General features: G+C 48.2%; 1 protein-coding gene across 2 annotated transcripts in view; it reads right to left on the bottom strand.

The window, feature by feature from the left end:
• Nucleotides 1-23,436, bottom strand: part of CCNI (cyclin I) — a 32,987-nt gene that overhangs the window by 1,989 nt on the left and 7,562 nt on the right. Inside the window, exons 2-6 of one of the 2 annotated variants that reach the window (XM_075090029.1) lie at nt 15,250-15,406; nt 5,455-5,589; nt 1,705-1,779; nt 1,402-1,542; nt 345-575 (exon numbers count right to left, since the gene is read on the bottom strand). In XM_075090029.1, coding sequence (XP_074946130.1) covers nt 345-575; nt 1,402-1,542; nt 1,705-1,779; nt 5,455-5,589; nt 15,250-15,363 — 696 coding nt within the window. In that variant the 5' untranslated portion in view covers nt 15,364-15,406. The remainder of the gene's footprint in view (nt 1-344; nt 576-1,401; nt 1,543-1,704; nt 1,780-5,454; nt 5,590-15,249; nt 15,407-23,436) is intronic. The other variant, XM_075090030.1, reaches the window with a different exon arrangement.

Genomic DNA, 23,436 nt, shown 5'->3' on the forward strand with positions numbered 1-23,436 from the left:
CCACCCCCTATGCTTAGAATGAACAGCTGAGAGGCTCACAACCTTTCCTCCCCAGAGGGTTATTTCCTCCCTGGGGCAGAGAGCGCCCATATGCGTCCGGGCGCGCAGCCCTTCCGGGTCACCTGCTGGAGGCGGTCAAGATAAAGCCCTTGCAGAGCTGTCCCACCCATCCCTTCAGGCTGAAGCACAACCATCCTTGCAAAAGCGTCACTGCAGGCAGAGATCAGCAGCTATGGATCTGAAGGCCCTGGTTGGCTTGGATCAGTGGAGTACCGAGCAAGACGCAGCCTTCTGCGGCCCCCACACCCTCCCCGCTGCAACGTGTGGTGCCAGCACCCCCTCACCTGTGCCTTCTGGAGCAGCTCGATGATGAGAGCCAGCCAGTCGGGGAGCAGCTTCTCCAGCTCCAGGCTGACGATGGCCAGCGCCAGCATGGAGCCCTTGAACTGCAGCAGCTGGTAACAGGCCATGCAGTGCAGCAGCTGCTTGGTGAGCGCCGCCACGTGCTGAGAGGGACTCAGCTTGGGCAGGATGGTCAGTAGCTGAGGCCTGTTGGACACTGCAACTGCGTGGAACTGGGGGGGGAAACAAGCACATGAGGCAGCTGGTGTCACCCACAGGCAACCCCACAAGCAAAGCCAGGTCAGACCTCCAGAACCGCATGCAATGTGTTTTTGGCTCACAAGGATCCTCCAGCTTAAGGCAATTGACACACTATGGAAAAAAACCCCATGCGTTGAACCCACCAACAGCCTGGTGCAGCTTTTCTGGTGGGGCCTGCTGTCATACCTGTCACCTGCCTGGGGACCAGGCTTCTCAAGGCTCTGCAGAAGGCTGTCCCCTTCCACCCTTCGCTCTCAACAACACAGGTTTGGCAGTTCAGGTGGCCTAGACAAAAACTGCTCCTTCTCAAGCAAGCAGAGAGGATGAAATTAAGTGGAGGACCTCAGGTCATTTTCTTCACCTTTGTTTTATCTTATACATGAATCCGGTTCTCTGGCCGTGCCTTTCTGTAGCGAGCACGGAGCACGCCCATTGCCCAGCATCAGTGCTTTCTCCGTGGCTGTGCTTTGTTTTTGTGCTGCCTGGCGTCGGGCTTTGAGCAAACCCACCAGCAATTAAGACTTAGAGGCAGCGTTTCAGGAGCTGTGAGTCTTAGTGTGTGGTTTAACATGCCTCAACATAGGTCCGATGGCAGGCCCATGTTTTGGAAATTGCGCCCAAAGTGTCACAAGTCCCCTCGGAAATGCTCTGGCAATGCTTTTTCTTCCAGAAACTACTTGTACGGAGGAATTACAAACACATCCTGAGGCCTTCACTCCCCTGCAAGCAGAGTTTTTGTCTAGGTACCTTAATTACCCTGACAGACACCAGAAAGAATGCAAATAGCCCCTTGCTTACAATATGAAGGAAATCCAGTGGCGTTGCCATGTGAAGATCCCAGTTCAGTTTATCCAGGATAATCTTCTCCATTCTGCGAATTTCAGCTGGAGAACAACCACAAAAGCTATCCCGAGCCAACACCTTCAGTACTGGAATCCTCTGCAAAAGCCAGTGCAAAACAGAAGAGAGAAACCCAATCATTATAGAAATCACATAAAACACTTTGTTCCTGTCCTGGCAAGTGTCAGCCACCATGTGCAAGCAAAGGCAGGACTGGAAGAGTATATATTCAGACAATGCTAAGAACAAAAAAAGAATTACCTCATCTTCCTCAATGGTCTTTGCAGCAAGGAAGAAGCAGCTGATTGCAATACAGTTCAGGTACTTCGGACGGGCCTGTGGTACAGAGCAGAGAAGTCTCTGTGTGAACATCATACAGAAATGATGCATAATCCTTTCTGGTTGGGCATCCTGAGCCCCAGGGTCTTGGCTGTCCCTGTGACGCGTTCTGGATCAGCAGGCTGACCTCTGACTACGCCACGGCGGTGGCAAGCCATGCCAAGCCAAAATCCATAGTCCATGACGTAAAGCAGAACAGCAATCTGCCAGTCCCGTGATCGTAACTGGCACCTGCTGATGTGCAGTGCTGGAGTGGAAAGAGCTCGGTTTTAGGCAGTACAGTAGAAACAGGAAGGAGACAATGAGAAGGGTCAGACTGTCACCTGTGAAAAAGCCATGGTCGCTCCACCTGCTGCAGCAGAGCTCTGCTGCTAGTGCTGCTGGGGATCAGACATGGCATAGGGAGGGAGAGAAGAGAATTTGAAAACGCTGTCCTTGCTTAGGGAAGTAAAAAACACCCATCAAAGTCATCACTCCTGCAATTTCACACACTAGTTCACAAAACTGGCCCAGGGATTATCAAGGGAGATCTGGTCTCTTTTACAGCAAGGAGTTGTTACAGGCATGGTAAGTAAAGTTTGGAGGGGAAAGGGGTGATTTTTTTTCATGCGCATCAAAAACTCCCTTTCTGTGCCCCGGCTGTGGGCGCGAGGAGGGAAGCTGGATGCTTGGGCTGTAAGCGTGCAGATAGTCCCCGTGGTGGACCAAACTAAGCACACACTGAATACAGCTCATCAGCTGGACTTCTTGTTTAGTCTTTGTCAGTTTGACTGTCTGACAAAGGACTTTGCTTCCAACATCAGCGTGAAAACCCCAGGATGTGGCCACCTGCTCCTTAGTCTACTGGCGACTGGTCCTCTTCTGTCCACCTCAGGAGACGCTGAAAGCAAAGGTAAGGGAAAATCCTGCGCTGAATGGGAATATCTACTTTACAGCCTCAACTGCTGCCATGGTTTAGTCTAACTAGGTTAATTTTAGCAGATGTAACAGAGCTATGGGCTGGTTGAAGGGCGAGATGCTGCATGTTATGCTTGGGCGATGGGCTGTCAAGAAATCCAGAGCGCTGTATCCAGAAAGCAACAAGCAAAGACCCCAGGATTGTGTCCAAATTGAAGATCTTTACCTACATTCAGTCTCAGTTAGTTAGGAAGGACCATGCTACGCCTAGAGTTTTGGCTTTCTAGTGCCAAACTTAAATACATGTAGAGAATCTACACTTGGGGGTCGGGGTGTGTGCACACATGTCTGCTCAGGTGTTGCTGAAAGCAAAGAGAAGAACTTCCCCTAGGGCAAGAGTGGAATGTGTTCTTAACCACATCAGCAGGTTCAAAGAAAATTGTCAAGTGAGCACTGAATAACGTACAGCCAAGAGGGACGTCTTCTGTGTCGTGTTCGGGGGAAAGCAGGTGCCTACGCCAGGTTCCTACCATCCGGGAAGCTCATTCTCCCCTTTATTTTTAACAACAATTTTGTCTCCTTTTTTCCCCTCAAGTGCATTCCCTTTAGAGCCTAACCTGGAAGGAACAACAGTGTGTTTTGCCAGCGTATTAAAACCCAGTCACCCATTGTGGGCTCCTGCAGGAGTGTTTACCTCCCTTGCTGGTTCCTCATGTGTGGGCAAGCGCTGCTGAGATTGGCCGTAAACCCAGCTCTGGTGAGGGTTAACGAGGGGTGTTCAGTGAGCTCGGCCAAGTGCTGCTGGCTGGGCCTCCACAGCACGCCTGGGAAGCAGCCTTAGGGGCAGCCAGTCCCAGCAATTTCTAAGTGTGTTCACGGCAAAGGCAAGGGACTAGTCGTCTTCGTAATAAAATCCCACACGGGAGCGCCTGGTAAAAAGCCAGGAGCAGAGCTGCATCAGAGGAATGATGGCTTGATGGGAGAGGAAAACTGGGTGAGGGAGCACAAAGCCCTGAGCTGTTTGGACAATGCTCACCCAGACAAAACACCTTTCCGTGTTCCCACTCGCTGCCTCAAGCCCTCAGTGGACTCCTTACTCATGTTCTCATACTTTCTTTGCAGACTCCCTGGCTGCTGCAAATTACTGAAAGAAAAACTGTACTTGAGGGCACAAGCTGTTGAGGGATTTCAATCTCTTTCCCATCTCAGTATTTCACTGTCAGCTACTGTAAGATCTTAAAAATCAAAACTTGCATGGCTTGTAATTAAAACATCATCAATATTTATTAATATTGGAAGGGTAGGTTGATGGGTGATGTCACTTGCAGCCTACCACACTAAGTTGCGTTGAAATGTAAGCGCACAGGCTGAGAGTGCATTCTTCTGTTAGGTCTCCTAAGCTGTATCGCTTACCAAGCAGTGTTGGTGGTGAGATCAGACACGCATGTGGATGAGGCTGCAGATTAGCTGAGCACGGAATGTAACTGAGCAAATATGGGGAGAGATAAGGCTACCCTAAGGCTGACTTCACAGCTCAAGGCCAAGGATTTTGGGTTAACCCACAGTTTGTTCAGTCGCTCGTGTGTGTGCAAAGCGTGGCCCAAGGACGGCGCATCTAACTTGGTTCTGTGGTCGACTTGGAGGGACAGAGAGCAGCAGATCCCAGTTGCAGGTAGCCCAAATGCTTATTTTTAACTCACCTTTTTTTAAACACTTTCTATGGCCTAATAACAGTCTTAAAAGCAAACGGTCATACATGTTCTCTGTTCAGTGTGGTAGGGGTGGGCAGCCTGTCACTTTGATGGCCTGTGCCCATGCTTGCTTGCCCCTCTCCCCTTCACATCTGTCTGACTTGACATCAGTCTTAAGCTCTTAGTCTGCCAGGCTCGCTGTAGAGCAGGGTAGTAGTGAACTACTCCCCAAAAGCTATCAAATCTGGCCATCTTCTGCATTTTTTTTTTTCCCTCATTCCCCTGCACTAGCACATGTGCCAGGCCCAAACTTGTCCTCAAACATTTGTTTCCTCCAGCTAGTTCACTGCTAGCAGGTGCTTCCAGCAATTCTAGGTGGTACAAGTGAGATTAAACGCAGTTATAACACCAGAGAAATTAAGAGATGAGCAGGGACTTTCCCTGACTGTTCTGTCCCAGGATACTGGGCCTAGGTGTGTAACTCAGGGCTAGCAGGCATTTCCCTTAGCTTTATGAGTCAGTTTAGGTCAAGGTAAAGACTGTTCTCGCTTTATCTAAAGCATAACCTCTATGCAGCCTCTTTTTGTGACTACTTAAAGAACAGGTACTGTGCTGAGGCAAATCCAACATTCAAACTAGGTTAAGAGCGAGCACGTAGCTGAAGAGGAAGGGTGCTTGTTTTGTCTTAAGTCAATATAGATTTAGACTAACGAGCTGCGCTGCATGAAGGAAACGGGCAGAACCAAGGGAAGAGGGCAAATATTCTTGGCAGGTCTAAGCACTGGGCCAGCTCTCCGAGAACTGCGTGTTCTCAGAAAAGCAATGGCTGCTTTCACTGGGTGACAAATGACTACGGAAAGAACCTACTCCCAAGACCCTGGCGGCAGCGTGTGCTGCCGGTTCCGCAACCCAAAATGAAGCTCCTGGAGCAGGGCAGGTACCAACCTCTACATCTGTGAGAAAGGAAAGAGGGCGTGAGAGCAAAGGGGGAAAGTGTTCCTATACAGGCACACCACCAGCACTGTACACAGAAATAGCAGAGTGGTATGAATTTATTTTGGTATATGTATCTGTAAATATTTACCTTTACTGTAGCTAAAAACCTGTCCAAAAGGCTGATGGCCAGGGCGAGTGTTTCTGGATAAAGGTGGAACTGGTATTTGAGCTTGGCCAGCCACTGAATGACCTCATCCCTCTGCTTTGGAGAAATGGCTACATCCTGTTGGAGAGAAAAACAAACTATTCTTATACACAGGCTGAGCAATTCAGAAAAGATGAAACCTTTTACCTCCGCAGGAGTTATTCAGCACGGAAACAAAGCCTCCTTTGGAAAGGGGGGAGATCGAGCCAGCCTGAATCACCACTTTGTTCTTGCAGTTACTTACTCCGTCCTAAGAACTCTGCTCTGGAAAAGACAATTCCCCCTACAGCACCCTCAGACATCACTCAAATTTCACTGTACATCGGGGAAAAGGGGAAGGATGTCTTATCCTGTCAGTACTTGAGAAACTATATTTTCTGCTGTAGCTCTAAGATTATTTTTTTGACCTCCTTAGAACCTTGCAGGGACACAGAAATGCCCAGCTTGAACAAAACCAGACTTGCTCTGGGAGGCGGGCAGGTGCGCAGCTCCTGACAGACAGAAGACGGCGGCCTGAGGTGGTGTTTTGAGAGGAAGGGTTTATTTTTTCTTCAAATTATAGGGCTTTTTTTTTTTTTAGCTCAGTATATGTTAAAGAGAACTCTAAACAGCTTACAAAAGCAGTACAGTTAACTGTGAATTGAGGTAAAACAGGTCTGATTTAATCCAAAAAAGTTTGGGTGTGGTGTTTGTTTTTTTTTTTAATTGGGGTTGTTTTTAACTCTTTGGCCCAAGTCACCACTATTGATCTGTTTGGCTAGTAGCTGAACTTCCACCACTCATACAGCTCAGTCATTGACATAATGTTTCTTTCTGAGTTTCTTCATACCTATTTACAGCTTTTCTAGAGCCTTTTAATTCAACCAAGTGCATGCCTGCTCTTACTGCAATGAGGATTATTTGAGGTGATTAGCAAAGTTGTGCTGAGATGTGAAATGAAACAGATTTCTTCAGCTGCCCTCAGGGTCCTTGGGCTCAGGCTACTGCGGAGATGATTTGAGAGAAACAGAATGCGATGCTGGCTCACCAGTTACTGTGGAAAAGCAAGCTCAGGGCTTGTACAAACATCGCTGCTGGGCTGGGTTTTAGCTGTCCTTCCAGCCATAACAGGGCCGGTGAAAGCAGCAGAATTTTAGAAAACAGAACCACACAACTACTCCAGGCTCCATCTCTCACCAAAGAACTGACCGTGTGCCTTACAGAGCCAGTAACGTGCTTTGTTGGAGCCTGTTCCCTCTCCTGCCTTGGAGGCAGGAATGTGGGTGCAAGAGTGTTGTAGGCGGAACCATAATGACACCAGCTTCGCACCTTACGCTATGACATCTTTACTATGTGTTTAACTTCCCTATGGGTGCCGGGCTCCACCTTCACCACTGAGGGGGACAGTGGGGTGGGGAAGGGCTCGAGCCCTGGGGCTGAATTCTGCCCTCTGCAACAGTGGGCACACAGCAGCTTTGTGCTGGTCAGATGTGCGTCCTGCCAACGTGTGGCCTCCCTGTTCCCTTAGAAAAAGTGCAACAGCACTGGTGCTACTGTGGCAGGTATCTAGTCTAAAGACAGGGGGCTGGGCAAGCCAAAGCTTTCTCTTCCAGCTGGGCTAATAAAGTAATACCACCTCTGCCTGCAAAATGTGCCTTCTGTTCTATATCAGGTGCTCCCCTGAGGAGGACAAAGTCCTGCCTTGTTTTCTCTCCTGGAGCCCTGATGGTGCAAAGGCGTCAGCAAGATTGCGTGTCTGACCCAGGTGGGGCTCTGCTCTCAGCTGGGACCTCTGGATGCTGCTTGGCTGTAGTGTGGCTTTTTAAAAAGCCCCTACCGTTGTGCAGAGAAAATTAGTTTCCTCAATTCCAAGAAATAATGATTCTTTATAAAAATCGTTATTGCAGTTTAAGGGTGAAATCTGAGCCCCACCAGGGGCAGGACACCTGCTGTCTGCAACGCGTTGCACTCGTTCCAGAAATGCTAGCCCAACGTGTGCTGAGAGTATAATGAATGCACCACACAGCGGTAAGGAGTTTATTAAATGCTCTGCTAAAAACATCTTTTGGACAGCGGGATAGGGGCTTAGAATGTACCTGGGGAGAAAAATGGGCAATGCTGTTATTTATTGCCTTTCTTTATACTTCTGCAGCAAAGTGAGGCCTGCGCAGCTCAACCTAAGGGGAGGAGTGATAGTTAAGATGGAGGTCCTTATTGCTTTATTTGTTTGCACTTGTTTTTAACTGGAAGACAAAGCCATACACAAGGGCTTATGGTCCAAACCCGGTTGTGTTATATTGTGGACTTAAAAGGTTTCAGGCAGCTTAAAGGATTATTTTGGAAATGCAGGGTGAATCCAGCAGGTAAGGTCACCTGCTAAAAGCCAACCTGAAATCACCCCATCATGCTAAAATAAACTTGACTTTAAAAACCTGCCTCTGACTCTTAAATCACCATCCTGGTCCTGCCACAGCAGCCTTACCAGTGAAGCCAGCAGGTGTGGCCTGGGGCCCCTGGCTGGTGAGGGGAGAGCTGTGCCATCAGTGCAGCATCGAGGGGCTGAGAGCCCCTGTCTCCCCCCTGCCATGCAACATCTGCTCTATAGCAGGGGGAGAAAAGGGCTGCTGTTGCTCTCTGTGTTGGGGAGGCAGGGCCACACCTCAGCAGCATGCAGGGGATCTTCCCCATCCCTTTCTGTTCCTGGCAAATCCCTTTCTTGCTAGATGCCGGCAGGAATGGGCATCAGCTTCAACAGCTCCTGTCTTGGCTCAGTGCTGTTCTCCCTGTGCCTGCCAAAGCAAAAGGTTAGGGCTTCTAAAGACAGCACAGCTGGGAAGGGTAAGATTTTCTTTCTGTGCTGCCTCTCAGTCTTCAGTCCTCGCAAAAATCTGGCCCTTCATCTTCTCAATCTCTGTGGGCTGCCTGAGGCTAAAAGGTGAAATTTCAGACCCAGGAGTTAGCTTTAAATGGCAAGGAAGTAGCATAAAGGATAGCAACTGCACGCTCGGACCCTGATTAAGAACTGTCCTTCCTCTGTGAAAAATAATTATTTTGTATCTAAGGAAGATACAAAACAAAAACAAAACCAGCCTGCACACAGAGCACTGTGCTGCTTTAATGTAAGGAATAAATGCCAAGTGAACTCACATCTAGGTAAGTGCGCAGCAGAAGTAAGGCTTCAGAATAAAATGTGGCTTCCTAAGAACGAGCTGGGGAAGCAAAGCAGAGGAGGTGAATTTCCAGCTCTTTTCTGCATAGCAAAACGTTTGCCTACTCTGGCCTCTAACTGCAGATAAAGGAGCACAAGGGTGAGGGGAAAATCCCCTCAGGCAGAGAGCTGGCGAATTTAAACCTACTCCCACTGGCACTGAGACTGTTCCTGATGGAGCATTTTAATAGGGAGGCAGAAGGACTATAAGCTAGTCCCACCACACCCATAGACCTTACTGCTACTTCCCAGCAGGGCGAGGAGCTTCCACACTGCTGTATCGGTCTTGATCCCTCTCCCTTGAAGGTGTGCCCGTGTCATCCCAGCAATGCAACTAACAAATGCAGCACTGTAAAATTAACTAAGCAGCGAGCTTGCTGTTCCCTAGTTGTATAAGAATAAAAGCAAAAACGAGACACTACAGTGGCTGAAAGTAAGAAAATGCCTTCGGGCTGGAAAGCAAAAGTTCCTCTTTGGTGTGGAGGTACTTTCCCACAGACGTTGCCTCCTGCCGCTCGCCGCATCAGTGCATGGCCAGCTCTTTGTTTTGTCGCTGCAAATCCACCGTTGCGGAACCAAACCCCCAGCCGGGGTGGATAAGCACGATAGCCTAGCGTGACGGCTGTAAGTCAGGAAAAGAAATCCAGGCCCAGCAACAGCTGGGTCAAGTTTACACACAGCAGCAGCAGGTTGCTCTGAGACAGACCTACAACCACCCTTGGGACTGACAGACAATCTGACTCCTCTGGCTGGTGCTTTCCCCCACCCCTCTTTTTTTGGAGGGGAGACCAGATGAGAGCAAGGCACGAGCTACAGAGCTGGTTGCCCATCCTGGCACCAAACACTAGCAGATGTGCGCATGGGTCCTGTCATCAAAAAAGTGGGAGCGCTCCTAGCTCTTCGCCACACTCACCGCCAGGATGAGGCGCCGACGGAGCCGCAGACCTGCTTGTCCCGTGCGACTGTGGTTGCCCAGGACCCCCGGCTGCGGCACGGGGACCGCAGTACCTGCCCCCTCCACTCCAGTCATCGCAGAGCGAGCCTGCGCAGGTGCCTGAGTGCTTCCCTCTGGATGGGCACCCCTGCAGATAGTTGCGGGAGGCGCTGCTTGGCTCGCCTGCAGCAGGAAGCCAGCTGCATGAAGCAGGAGGGATCTCAGAACTGGTTTGCTCTGCAGGAAGCACAGGCAGGGCTCTTGCAAAAGTGCATGACGAGAGTTTTACCGAGAGTGAAGAGACGTGGTGCTGCTGCCGCGCTGCCTTAGGGTAACTTCCACGAGCTGCCCTGCACTTACAGCCGGTTACTCACAGCTATCTCTTCATCTGCCCTGTGCTTGGGGCCGGCAGTGACGTGCAACATGCGGCAGGCTGAATGCTCCCGCGGAGCATGAGATTAACTGCTGCTCTTGCACAGTGCTCCTTTCCTCCCGCTCCATCCTCCTTACCCCTGCTTAGCACCTCCATAAAATAACACAAGAGGTTTCTGCAGCTCTCCTCCCGTCTTCCACCTGCGGAGCACACAAACACCTCCATCCATCGGGAGGGCGGCGGGAGGGATGGACAGAACACCGCACGCGAGCCCTGCCAGTATGGGCGCAAAACAAGATGCCCGAGGAACACGACAGGCCCATCACAATATCAAAGCTATTCCAAATCCACGCGTGAGCCACCGACCCGTATTTTCTTTTCCAAGTGGAAGACGGGATGCTAATTCCCACCTTTTCAGAGCACAACAGCATGTGCAAACCCATCAGTTTTGCTTCGGCACTAACACAAATAACCCACCCCACAGAACTACGGAGCTAACGGCATGTGTCTGGGACGCAAACAGGGAAGCGGAAGGATGTCCCCTTCTCTCTCTTCCTTGTGTAAACTGGGGGTACATCACACTGACCTGCTGCCTGCCTTTATTCGCTGGATTCCTTATCAAGCAATAGCCTGTCTGTCACTCTATCTATGAACACACCTTTAAATGCCGTCAGCGAACAGGAAGCTTCTGCGAAGGATTCCTGACAGGTATTTTACATACCGCGACACGGGGCCAGTCAACATGCCGGGACCGCAGGTGACGACACCGGATAATGAAACGGTAGCGCCGCGCTCACCGTGTCCATCAGTTTACCACTCTAAAGCGAGCAACCGCAGAGGTCAGTAATTCCGCCCAAGGGAGGGAATACAGCGCCCCATACAAAACACTCACACCCGAGGCCTCCAGCATCTGTGATGGTGAACGCCTTATTTGTCCACTTCCCAAATCGCTACCCCAAACCCCATTTCTTAGGCGGTCTGTCAGAAAGCCACCTGTGAGGCCTTGGTGATGGTGAGAGGCACACAGTGGTGGTGTTCTGCTTCCCGTTTACCGACAGCCGAATCGCCTTGTTACCGTCCCTGACCCGGCTACCCTGCTGTGGGGCCCGCCGCACCCTCGCAGTGTGAGACAGGAGGCCCAGAGGCTGTGACTCGGGAGGGCGAGCACAGTACAAATCATCTCTAAGAATACCTTGAGACTTTTGGAAAATGCAGTCTACATGAAAATATTATCTGAGAAGTCAAACATAACTCAATTTTACTGCTGCCTAATCTAGGAAAAACACCTTACCTGGTCATTTTTTTTTCATTAGTGTCTGCTATCCCAGACAGAGATGTTTTGCTCTTTCCCCTATTTGTTTCTGCCTAGTCCTGCTGTGGGCTCCTCACGGAGCAAACAGGTGACCTCTATCAGGACTGGGAGGCTTCTGAAAAGGACAGCTGTAGGCACCGCAGCCAAACCGGCCATTCCTTGGGTCTCAGGAGCGCTCGTTTTACACCAGAGCGACTCCCAGCTGATGCCCACTGGTTGCTTCGCGCTTGTACCAGCTGGGAACTAGAGGTGCTCCCTGATACCTTTCAGAAGCGGCATTTTGCAGGGTTTGCCTACGGTTTAGCGGCGCAGCAGGGATCTCGGGCAGCACAGCCTCTGCCATCTGCACGATAACGTGCTCAAACACTGGGGAGAGAGATTACTGCTCGGCAGAGCAGAAGAGCTGGATGCATTAACCTCACAATGTTTTACAGAAATGGCACGTCAGTCTCCGATTTGCCCGCAGGATAGAACAGGCACCAGAAGGTTAAAAGACCGAGGCAAGGTCATGTGCTGAGACAGTGGAAAAACTGGAAATGAACTGAGATCTCCTGATTCCCCAAGAGGTACAGAGATCAAACTAGGAGACAGAAGGAAAGAGCTACAACAGGCAAGAACAGAGAAATTACAGAAGTGACACTGTGTTTCTATAAGAAAATAAAAATAGAAATCTTGGCTTACACACCTCTCTGCTGCAAAGTTACTTGGTAACATGCAAAAATCAACCTTTGACCTGTCTTTACTGCTTGATTTCTCAAGCCTTAATCACATGAAAACTCCTGAATGTCATCTGCATATTGTATAACCCAAGAGAGGGTGGGGGGAAAGAAAAAGAGGGGCAGTGGGGGGAAAGGCCAAATACATTCAGAAGCACTAGGAGGGTTCCAGACGCAGCCCACCTATTTTTTTCAGGCTGCAAAGCCCCTGTGACATCTGGCTTTGATATACTGCAAATACCCAGAGCCAGTGGCCTACATTTAAAGGAGGGAAACCAGAAGGAATATACGTGCCAGTAGGGAATGTGAGTTTTCAGACAATAAGTAAAAACGAAACAGAAAAATCACATACGTTATCAGGACCAAAGTCCCCAACAGATTCTGCATCCTGTACTAAAAATGTGAAGTCTTCCTCTTTCTGTAACTACGAGTTTCTTTTTTCCTTTCAGAGATCTCATCTCTGACACATATTTAGAAACTGGATTTGTTCTGGTTTTAAACATTAGCACCAAAAACATCTCCTAAAGAGCCAAAACTGGAAGTTTACTCCTGAAAAATAGTTACGGCGTACCTCCAGTCTGATAATTGCTTTTTTTTTGTAGAGGCACTCACATTTTCACATTTGCAAACCAGACGACTTCATTAAAACCCTTTCTGTAGTCAGCCTGCCTTTGTAGGAAGGAATGGAAAGTTACACACGCTTCGGGTTGCCAGATCTGATACACCGAAGGATGCAAATTTCCTGACTGTCATGGGAAATGAACAACAGCTTTATACAAGTGAGTTTTTAGGCTACGGCAGTAGATGTTAGGGAATATGCCCTTTTTCCAGGTGTTACAGAAAACAGGATAATTGACACGGAGCGTCCGTGACTGCGACATTGCCAAAACGAACGCTGCAGAAACGGAGGAACACGTGACGGTTTGAAAAGTCGGGCGTCATGAGCAGTAGGAGCAGAGGGCAATGCATGACAACAGTCACAGGGTTTTCAGCCGCACCGTGGCATTGCAAGGCAGGACTTCCCCTGAGCAGACAGCTGTGTTTATGGTCTCTGACCTCGGTACATTTTATACATAAGTGCACAGAGATTTCAATCCATCAGAATGATTATTTACTGCTAGAAGACATTCAATACTATGGCATTGTGGCTGATAAACACAAGAGCTGAACTGACATGTAGGAAAACGTACAGAAAAAGGTTACAAAGCCAACACAGGTTTGGGGGGTGGAAACTGCAGGAGTGGAAACCCTCAGGTGACAAGCACAGAGGGCCTGGAAACGCTCCCAAGCACGGACCTCGGTGATACTGCCAGAGCGCAGGGGAGGAGTGGGGAGGAGATCCTTATCATCGTGGCATAACTGCGCATTAAAAGGACAAACTCGGTATTTGTCCAGGCCGGACCTGAGACTCTGCACAAGCTTCACTCTGGCTTTAGCCATCAGGCTGTTCCCACACTTGATCCTGCTCTGACTTTTCACATCAGGGAACACCCAGGTTCGTACTCGGCGGGCAGCCCGAGGTCCTGTTATGGTCTCTGAGTATTTACTGCTGCGGACAACATTTCGCGAGGTGCTGCAAACCTCGACTGCAGTGACATTAAGACCCCCTTCAAGGTCCCTGGTGGCAGGACAACTGCTCTTCACTGCTCATGGGGCTGAGGTTAGTCTTTCTGCAGCAGTGACAACTCGAATGTGGCACAGGTGGGGAACCTCATCTTCAAAGGGCAACAACGCAATCCTGCAAGGGAGGGATTGCGAGGACAGGCGACTAATGCAGGTTCTGAGCCACCGGCATCAGCTTCACCAAGGTAAAAATGCAAGCGCCTTGTCCCTGTGAAATCTTCACACGAGAATCTGGTTTGGTTACACTCTCTGAGTCCCTAGCCTATCTTGTTATACCGTAATCTAATCTCCCTACGTTATAATCACTAAGCCCAGGAATACTGCCAGCACGGAATAACAGGCTGGTTTACCATAAACCAGGGCCTTAAACTGCACGTGCCCAAAGACAGCCACAGCTCCAATATACTCAACACCTCTGGCAACCAGGTCATTTATTTGGAAACCTAAATGTAGATTAGCAAAACTAACATTGAGCCCCTTAAAAACATATTTGTTATTACACAATAACAGCAGTTTCTTGTTCGCCGGACAGAAAAAAACAAACACCACGCTGATTAGCTTTGACAACAGCTGACACTTGCATGAATTTTTTGTATGAATCAAGAACTGCAAGGCTGGATATGAGCCCATTAGTGTGGTTATTTCTGCTCAGGCCAGTGACAAAGTACCAGAAACTCTATGACAACCATCCTCACGTTTCACATTTTGTTTTAAACAAAACTTTGTGGAGTTCATGGGCATTTTTGAGTGCTAGACAGGCACCTCCTCCGCAAGGAGCAGGTTCAGGCTGGGTAAGGCCGTGAGCGACCTGGTCCAACCTCCTGGCTGGCCCTGCTGCAAAACTGAGCAGGAGGTTGGACTACAGACCCCCTGCGGTCCCTTCCACCCCGAATTTTCCTCCAGTCCTATGAGAACATTCCTCACTGGAACAGGCCAGCACCTGGCTCTGCTTCCCTCGACACCAGCTTGCACCCTGCTCCATAAATAGTCCTATTACAGTCAGCGGGGCTCTTCCTGAAGTAGACAGTGCCTTACCAAGTCGGATCCTCATCTGGCTTCAGCTGATACAGCCACGGCCTGCAGAACTGGGCCGATTTCCACTAGGGAAGACTCTGGCTCAGAATGGGAAAAAACGGCAAAGCCAGGCTTTTGCTGTGAATATGCTGTTTCAGGCAGAGGCCTGAGCTAAGGTAGCAGTAACAGTTGCTGTGAGAAGATGTCACTTCACGTGGCAAGCCACCAGCATCTCAACGCTGTTATCAGTGAACTTAGCCCAAGAAAATAAAGTTGCTTTTAAGAACTGTTGCAGAGTTGACGCCCACTAGAAATGCGTGTCAATTATCCACACAAACTGTAAAATGAGTTTAATTAAGACGGCAGAGACCTAATGCTGTATGCTGTACAATGTGTTTTTGTATCCCTGACTGCAGGTATGTCCCTCAAAAAAGTAATCACTTACTTCAGAGGGTAATTTCCCAGGTCTCAAGCAGAGGATAACTCCTCACACAACATCTGCCATTGTTCACATAAAAATACACCAGCATATAGTCTCATGCCTTTACTAAGATGAATGATATGAAGAAGAGACATTACCTGATTGGGCTGAATTTTCGGCACATGTGCTTTCCACATTTGAGCTTCCCTAGAGATTGCCATCTCCAAAAGGAGAGACAACCTCTGGCTCTCCAGGGGACCTGAAAACTTCATGGTGACCCTTGGATCCACCTGCCACCCAGCTGGATACAGCTACCTGCAAAACCAAAGACAGCCCGGTGAAATAGCGAGCCACGCCTGTCCGGTGAACCGCGCAAAAGAAAGCACAAAGGTGACTAAAGCTGCAAGAAATGGCACGGGCTCATCTGTAACACAGACAGCGGTCGGGTACTTGGCAAACCTACCCAAGGAGACCCAAACCCATCGGCTCGCATTCAGATGAAGCCGGGCCAGAATCGCCCGCAGGTCTCCAACACCTCTGTGGGCTGGAAGGTCCCGCCACTTCAAGGTTTTCTGCTTCTACATTATGTAGGCAATCGGGCAAGACCTCGCCCGCTTCAGCAGCTCTAAAAGTAGGGGTGTCCTATGAAAAATAGTTGAGGAGAGGGAGGAGCTGTATGACAAATAAAAAGGGGATTTCAGCAAGCTGGTTGCCCTGGCCCAAATCTTGCTGAAGTTAAAACCAGTCCACCTGTGACTCCAAGGGAAGTTAAGACTGACATTTAAACGGTTTTCAAAAATCCCAGCCTGGCTGGTGCCAGCCTTACCCCAGTACTCTCAGCAGTAACAGGAAGTTCTGTGCAGAACAGAGGAACACTTGTTTGAGAATTTAAATTATTTACAAGCTGAAGCCCAACAAAAAGATCAATGTTTTCCCTCCCTGCACAGTACGGCTTGTAGCTTCTCACAGAAGCTGCGACCTGTTCCACGTGCAATGCAAACGGAGAAGGGAGTTCAGGAAGGTTCCTCTCACATCTAATCACTCTGAAAATATGTTAGATCCACACAACTTTAGGGCACATCTCTATTTTTAAATAGGAAATGCGTTTTAAAGGAGGAAAAAAGCAGCAAACCCAGTGACAGCCTTTGCAAAGCATGAAACGACTAAAGCCGGGTAAGTGATGAAGAGAAAATGTCCGCAAGGCCTACGGTATTCAGAAACACCTGCTTCCACTGGCAGAAGCCATGATAAAAAAGGTGCAAGCTAAAGAAAAACACCTCGATATACACGAAACAGAAAAAAGCGGGTTCTCCTGGCCCTAGTACAGCCTCACTCGGCAGAACCCATGTGTCAAGAAACTTGTAAATATGAACTGAAAGACAAAGCAGAGACAAGGTTTTTTAATTTCTCTTTTAAAGACAACAGATTCCACCACCTGCTTTCAAATGGAGAAGACGGTCTGATTGAAAAGGTTATTCAGATTGTTCTAGTGCTGCCTACCATTACTCTGGCCGCAAATTTCTTGACAGTGTTAAATCGCTTAGGCAAAACAATTCAGCCCTGAAGGGTAAATCCATGGGAAAGTTATTTAAACTTTCAATTCCTTCTGTGAGCGCTTGCAAAATCCGCAACAGGTGGAAATTGGCCAAAGGCTAACCAGGCTATTTTATAAAGACTAGCTTGTTAATGCAACAGTTTATGCCGTATTTACAGGAAATAAGGCAACGTTTGAATCAGAGAAAATAAACAAAATTGACAGTGAAAACGATCAGTTTATTATAAATGATAACAACAGCGGCTCTGAACAAAGGAAGATTCAGAGTGCTTTCACAGAGGTAAGGGAAACTGCGGAACAAATATTTTTCTCATCAATTGACAGGAGTTTTTAATGGGCGCAATTCACACAGAGCCTGCACAAGGCGTAAAACCACACTCAAGTCCCACTTACAGCCAAGCAGGTTTTAAGTGGCAAATAAACATCAAGCCTCTCAGTCCTGAACAGAAACCCCTTTTACATTAGTTTTTTACAAAACAAATGCTTCTCCATGAACAAAGGAGAGGCTGTGCTGGCTTGGCATACCCCTACAGGTCAGTGTAATGACCCAAAGGTGATTGGGGCCATATACAGATTTGCCGGCTGGAGGGAACACCTCAGATCCATGATTCCTGAAAAAAAGCTCCACGATGTCTCTCAAAATCACCTCCGTCAGCCCTGAATGGCTAACCTAGTATCACTGTGGACTGAAAGATCCCTGTTAAAAGTTTCCTACTTGACAAGAGGGAGACTCTGCCTGGGAAGAGGTGAAATTAGGTTCCGCTAAACAGAACCGTGGCTTGAACCAGAGCTTATTTACGTGCATTTACTCATTTTTGCATGTCTTTTTTAAACCTCGGGATGATCCTTATACCTTATATATACACTTATACCACTGTAAATAGGGCTGCCCGGGAAGCCGAAGGGGAAACAGGGATGCACATTCACAGGCCCCCCCAGCTCACTCCCCGGGGGGGGGGGGGCTTCATTAGCATCTCATTACCCTCCCATCAGACACTCCTGGTCTCTGCGTGGGCTGGGCAGGTTCCCAAAGGCCAGATCACCCACCATTTCCAGAGCCATCAGCGCCTCCAAAGGAGGTGCAAAGCCCTGGGAAATGAGGACAGCAGTGATGAAGGCTGCACCCCCGCACTGCTGGAATACAGCAGTTCAAATTGCAGGCGCAGGTGAAGCGTTTTGTCCCCTCCAGTGTGCAGGGGGAGCATCCAGGGGTCGAGCTGGGGGGCTCCACATTGGGGAGTGGAGCCTTCCCACCTTGCAACTCAAGAGCCCCACACAAGGCATTTATCCAGACCTGTGTAGAGTGAAAGATGCGTGACTTTTCTTTTTTTTTTATTTATTATTTAACCGAGCCTGCAGATCATCAGTTGCTACGTACCAGTCAACGCTAACTGGGTAACATCCAACAGGGTGTAAGCTACAGCCTCTCAGAGCACACCTGGAGAAGGCGGTGATTAAAGGCGCGCGTGAGCACTCGACATAGCACAAGGTGAAATACACGCACAGAATAAAACGGCGAGGTTAGGGCCAGACCCAAAGCTCGGGCCAGACCCAAAGCTCGGGCAAACCAAAGCTGGGGACCAGCACTAGGCGCCGAGAGCCGGGAGACAGCGAGCTCCTCGCCGCACGCTTGTCAGAAAAAAAGAAGTAGCTATATTTATCCCGACCACATCTCCTAATATGAAATATTGATGGTCCTTTCTTGGTTTTGCAGGGAAGAGAGAATAATTAGCCACCCCTCAAATCAGTGGAGAAAACACATGAAAAATTTCAGGCCAAAGTGAACATCCCGAGGCACCTTTTTTTTCTGTTGTGCCTGACAAACATTCCTGCCGTATTTACAACGCAAATGGGTTTCACAGGCCTCTCAGAAAAGATCTTTTCGTTGTCCTGATCCCTTTTTAGGTTGTCCCTGTACTGCCTTGGCCGGTCAGTGGCCCCAGCAGAGAGCTCAGGGGCGTCCCTGGAGCACCCTTAAATACCAACAGCCCTGCAAGGGACATTTTTAGTGAGCAGTGACAGCAGTGAAGGGGAAGGAGAGGGAAAAATAATCTTTCCTTTCTGAACTAGGGAGGTAATTCAATGAGGGCTGAGGCACAATAACCTTTATAAGGAAAAAAAGAAGAGGAATGACGTGCTTGAAAGTTTCCCTTGGAGCAACAGTGGTGCACAGACTTTTCCCCCGCACGGAGAGCATGCCAGGCAACTGGCCAAGCACCCTGAGGGCTGAACCGAGTTTGCATCTAAATTTACATAGCTTTTAATCAGATAAATGCAGGCCATTTTTAAAAGATGCCAGCATGCTCTCCACATGTATGCTGTGCTTCACAAAACACAAGGGAGCCACTGCAGAATGAGCTCTGCTGGGAGAAGATGGGAAACGGGACGGCTGGCACAGCTTCCCAAAATCCAGCGCATGGAAGTCAAGTGAAGACCGCGGAGGAATCAGACTCTCCTCTCTCTGCTCAGATCAAGATGATAAAGCCTGAGCAACGCAGAAAAGCAACGTCAAGGCTCACAAGAGCAGTAAAGATACTAGTCAGTGGAGCAGGCGTCTCTGCAGAGATCATCAGTACCGACAGGAGGGCAGGGCCTGCCCTGACAGCAAGGATTTGCTCTAGCCAAAAACTTGTACGCATTTTTCTGCGACTGAGTCCAAGGGACCCGGGGCTGGAGGAACTGCCGAAGGTGTGACAGTCACCATAAACTGACTCACCCTAGCTTTCTGCTTCTGTTTCCCTGATTTAAAACTAAACTTTGGCTCCAGGGTGGCAGGGTTTGTTTTTTTTTTTTTTCCCTGTGGTCACTTTGGGAGTTTTTAAACCACTGTTCAAAGTTTCTTAATCTTCACTGGAAGGCCGCCTGGCTACCCTGACACTTCTCAAAGAACAGCTGGAAAGTTAGTAAAGTAGAAGTGAGCCGAGCCCATGCATTGGCTTTATTTTGACGTCTCCTGCGAGCAAGATCACAAGCGGCAGGTTGAATCTTGCTCTGAAATTAAAGAGTCAAAACTTAACTTTGGTGTGAGTTTTTCACTTGTGAGAGGCATTAAAAATCACCTGCTCATCCATTAAAAATACCCTGACTTGGTCCATAAAATGTAACCCATCTCATAAAGCTCTCTCTTCTTGATCCAAGTTTATAGCTAACTTTAAAGAGGTGCTTTCAGTTTCTTACGCTGCTAAGCGCTGCAGGCTACAGTTTTCAAAAGCAGTTTCGTGTTTGCAGTAATTGGGGCAGACAGCTACCTACCCAGAAACACTTTTGGGTTGGGACAGGGGGTTCAGTGCATTTGTGTAAGATGCAAAATAGCTGAATTTTTTCTTTTTTTTGGCTTCATAATCACTTGTGCTGGCAATAAAAAGTGCCTCCTGCAGACAAAAGATGCAGCTACAGGAACGTATTATCCACTGGCAGAACAGGCTCATAACACAGCTGCTGATTTCCCCCTGCCTCCAGTTGCAATTCAGCTGCTGCAGTACAACTGCACTGCAAATAGGATCACTGAAATCACTCAGGGCAATAATAAAAAAAACTCTTTTGTTTTGGTTGTGCGTTGCTTTTTTTTTTTTTTTAAAATATAGATCATTTAATTTAAAAATCACAGGATTTCTAGGGCTAGAGACAGCCTAAAACCCACTCTCTTTATTTCGCGCATAAATCCAGGTGGGTATTCTGCACAAAAGGGGTAATTGCAATAGAGCTTAACCACAACATATATTTCTGCAGACCTTGTAAGTATTTTCAGCGCCCAGTGGCCGAATCTGCTTCAGCTTTAGCAAGCAATAATAGACTCTTACAGATGACCTGAAAACAGACTTTTCTGGGCGGGGGAGGAAGGCGAAGCAGAAGGAAGAGAGGAAGGAGAGTGAATTCCTCCGAGCTCCAGCCAGCCATCTGTGATTTCAAATGATCAAAACGTAGTTTGCACTGCTAGAAGAAATCGTCTAACTGCAAGTTGTGATTAGAAATTTCAAAGCTGTCTGCTGGTGGGGCGGGGGTGGGATGGATGTTAATTTTAGTATCTGGGGCTTTCTCTTGGCTTAACTCTTTCCTCACCCCATGTCAGCAAAGTGGTCTGGAAATTTATGCCAGACAGAGGTAAATGCCTACAGCGTTGCTTACGTCTGAGAAGGAAAAAGCTGCAGACATAAACTGCTTTTACGGTCTTGTATTATTTCTGTGCCACATAACAGTTCTAAGAGGACAACATTTCTGTGGGTTAGAGAGTAGTATTTCCCATGAACGCCTCACTACTGGAAATCAGTGCCTAGCCTTCTGTCTTTTCAACTTGCCAAAGCACAACCCGATGCGACAGCGATAAGCAGAGGACCAGCGTGAGTTAAGATCAATTGCTTTGATTTGTAGAAAGTAAATCACGTTGCAGCCTGGTTAGTGGACATAGCTTCACAGAGTTGTGAGACAGTATAGGATCTTTCTCAGGTTAATGACTGTGAAAAAGATGTTTGGGAATATAGTTTAGAATTTCAACATCTAAATAAGTGAGTGTATTTGAAGCAGTGAACTGACTTCTATGGAATGAATGCTAATATACCTTAAAATAAAAACGCATTCGCCCATGAGAAATGCATCAGTATCAAACACAAATATACGCATATGATATTGCACCTTTAATAAGCAGCGTATTTGCCCTGTGGATAAGCCAGCCAACAGACCTAAATTCGGAAAGAGGTAATTTTATTCAGGCTGGGAAGCGAAGCGGGCCCTTGCCATTAGTCTGCATGACTCACCCAGAGCTAACTCCCACAACCTGCTACAAAGGCAAGCCTGTGAGATGTTTTGGCAGCCCCGCTCAGGCAGGCTCGTGTACATCACACACTCGCCACTTCTTTTTCTCCAACCAGGTTTTTTTCCTGGGAGTGCAAATAAAGTTGACCTCATTTTAGTGCCAGTTTTCCAAACTGAAGAATTTTTCCAAACATTTTAAAGAAACCTGCCAGTTAAAAATGCAGGTCTGCGACTGCAAAAAAGAGGACGCAATGTTTTGATGGGAGGGAAGGGAGGTGCTTTTAAGTCTGTTCTGAAACAGAGAAATCCCAGGGCCGATTTAGCAAGTACAGAGGAGGAGCAGGAGCCCTCTGGAGAGGGCTGCATCATGACTGGCAGCAGCACACACTTCTCACCACCATCTTCTGTTTCTCTTCTGTGCAAAAAGGAAAGCTCAGATGGAATTTGTCACAGCACCATAAACACTTTTAGATTCATAGAGCAATGTGGTTGAAAAAATAAGCATCTTCGGTTCTTCACGGTGTTCCCTAAGGGTAGCAAAAAAATCATCAGGAAAACAGGGAGATTAATTCAGGGGGAAAAAAAAATGCCTGGATAAGGGGATTTTCAAACAGGAGGGAGGGTGCCACAGAGCCACTGGTGACGGCGGTAGTATAAAGCTGATGGCTGTCACGCAGAGGGGTTCTACAGGTACAAGCCTGAGACGTTCATTTTTTTGTTTATAGCAGCCACTGCTTTGTAAAATCTATGCCTGCCACCCAGCCTTTTCTCTCCTGCACCTGGGACCGTAGGCTCCAGGCCAGTCCTAAGAAATCTCTGCTGTACCTCATTCCCCAAGCCTCATGACTGACACCAGGGTTTTGCTATTTAAGGGAAGCTTAAATGATATTTTCCATAGTAGGGACTTTTACAAGACAAGGTAGAAGATGACCTCCTGACTGAACTTTCAGACAATGTCACCATTCTTCCCTCCTGGGGAGACAGGCACGCTTCCAGACCCATACCTGCCCTGCCCCCTTGCCTAATGGCTCCTGTTGGAAATGCCAGAGGAAGTTTGCATTTCCTTTTTGTCTCAGGCAACTACCAAGATGAGTCTGTCCAAGCAGCATTTGCCCAGAAAGGCCTTTGGTCAGCAACGGCTTAAATTTTCTGTGCCACAGCTCGCTGAGTGATGCAAACAAGCTGTTTCAGTCACAGGTCCTTTGCCTTTGGAGGTAGCGTGTGGCAACACACCAAGTAAACTGTGGATAAAAGGTAAACTCGGAATCTAGCCCTAGGAGGCCAGCTCCAGCTGCATAACGTATGCGTTTGATGCAAAGGGGAGATGAAACTCAATATACTTTAATGAGTTCTGCTTTGAGATTTTGGTTTATTTGAACCTAAAAATCAAAGGAAAAGCTATTAACTGATGGAGGCTGTTTGCTTGCATGGATTAAATTAAGCAAACCCAAAACCCCTCTATGCCACTTTAAGACCACCTGCAAAAGAAATGCTTATTTTTGGTACTCTTTCAAGACTGTGGGCTCATCACCTGGCTGGTGATACGCGTGCAAGACGCCTCTTGAAGATGTAAACTGCTCACGATGTTTATTATGACCAGCTAAGGGACTTGGGCTAACATTTCGGTAGGAATGGACCCTGCTATTGTTCGGCAGGCGGATCTCCATGCTCAGAAAAAGCCATGCTGCCAGGTGAGGAACGTGAGCGTTTATTGTGTGCACTGGGGTAGCACATCGAGGGCGGCCAGCCCTCGCACGGGACAACGTGCGGTCATATGCCGAAAAGGAGGCGCTACCTCCTTGTTCAGAACTGACGCACAAGACAGGTATAAAGCAACTACAAACGAATGTTTGCTGAAATTATGCCCGTTATTTTTGTGCCGTTTCCAACCTAAATGATGGGTAAATCCAAGACAGCAATGGCTGAGCCCTGTATCAAATTGTCCGTACACCGTCGGCAAAGGAACAAGCACAGCTCCCAGAGCCAACCAATATTTGCGTGCAGTTTCTGGCATCTGCTTTGGGACTTTCTGGATCTTTTG

The sequence above is a fragment of the Phalacrocorax aristotelis genome, chromosome 4, assembly GCF_949628215.1.
Source record: "Phalacrocorax aristotelis chromosome 4, bGulAri2.1, whole genome shotgun sequence".
Lineage (NCBI taxonomy): Eukaryota > Metazoa > Chordata > Aves > Suliformes > Phalacrocoracidae > Phalacrocorax > Phalacrocorax aristotelis.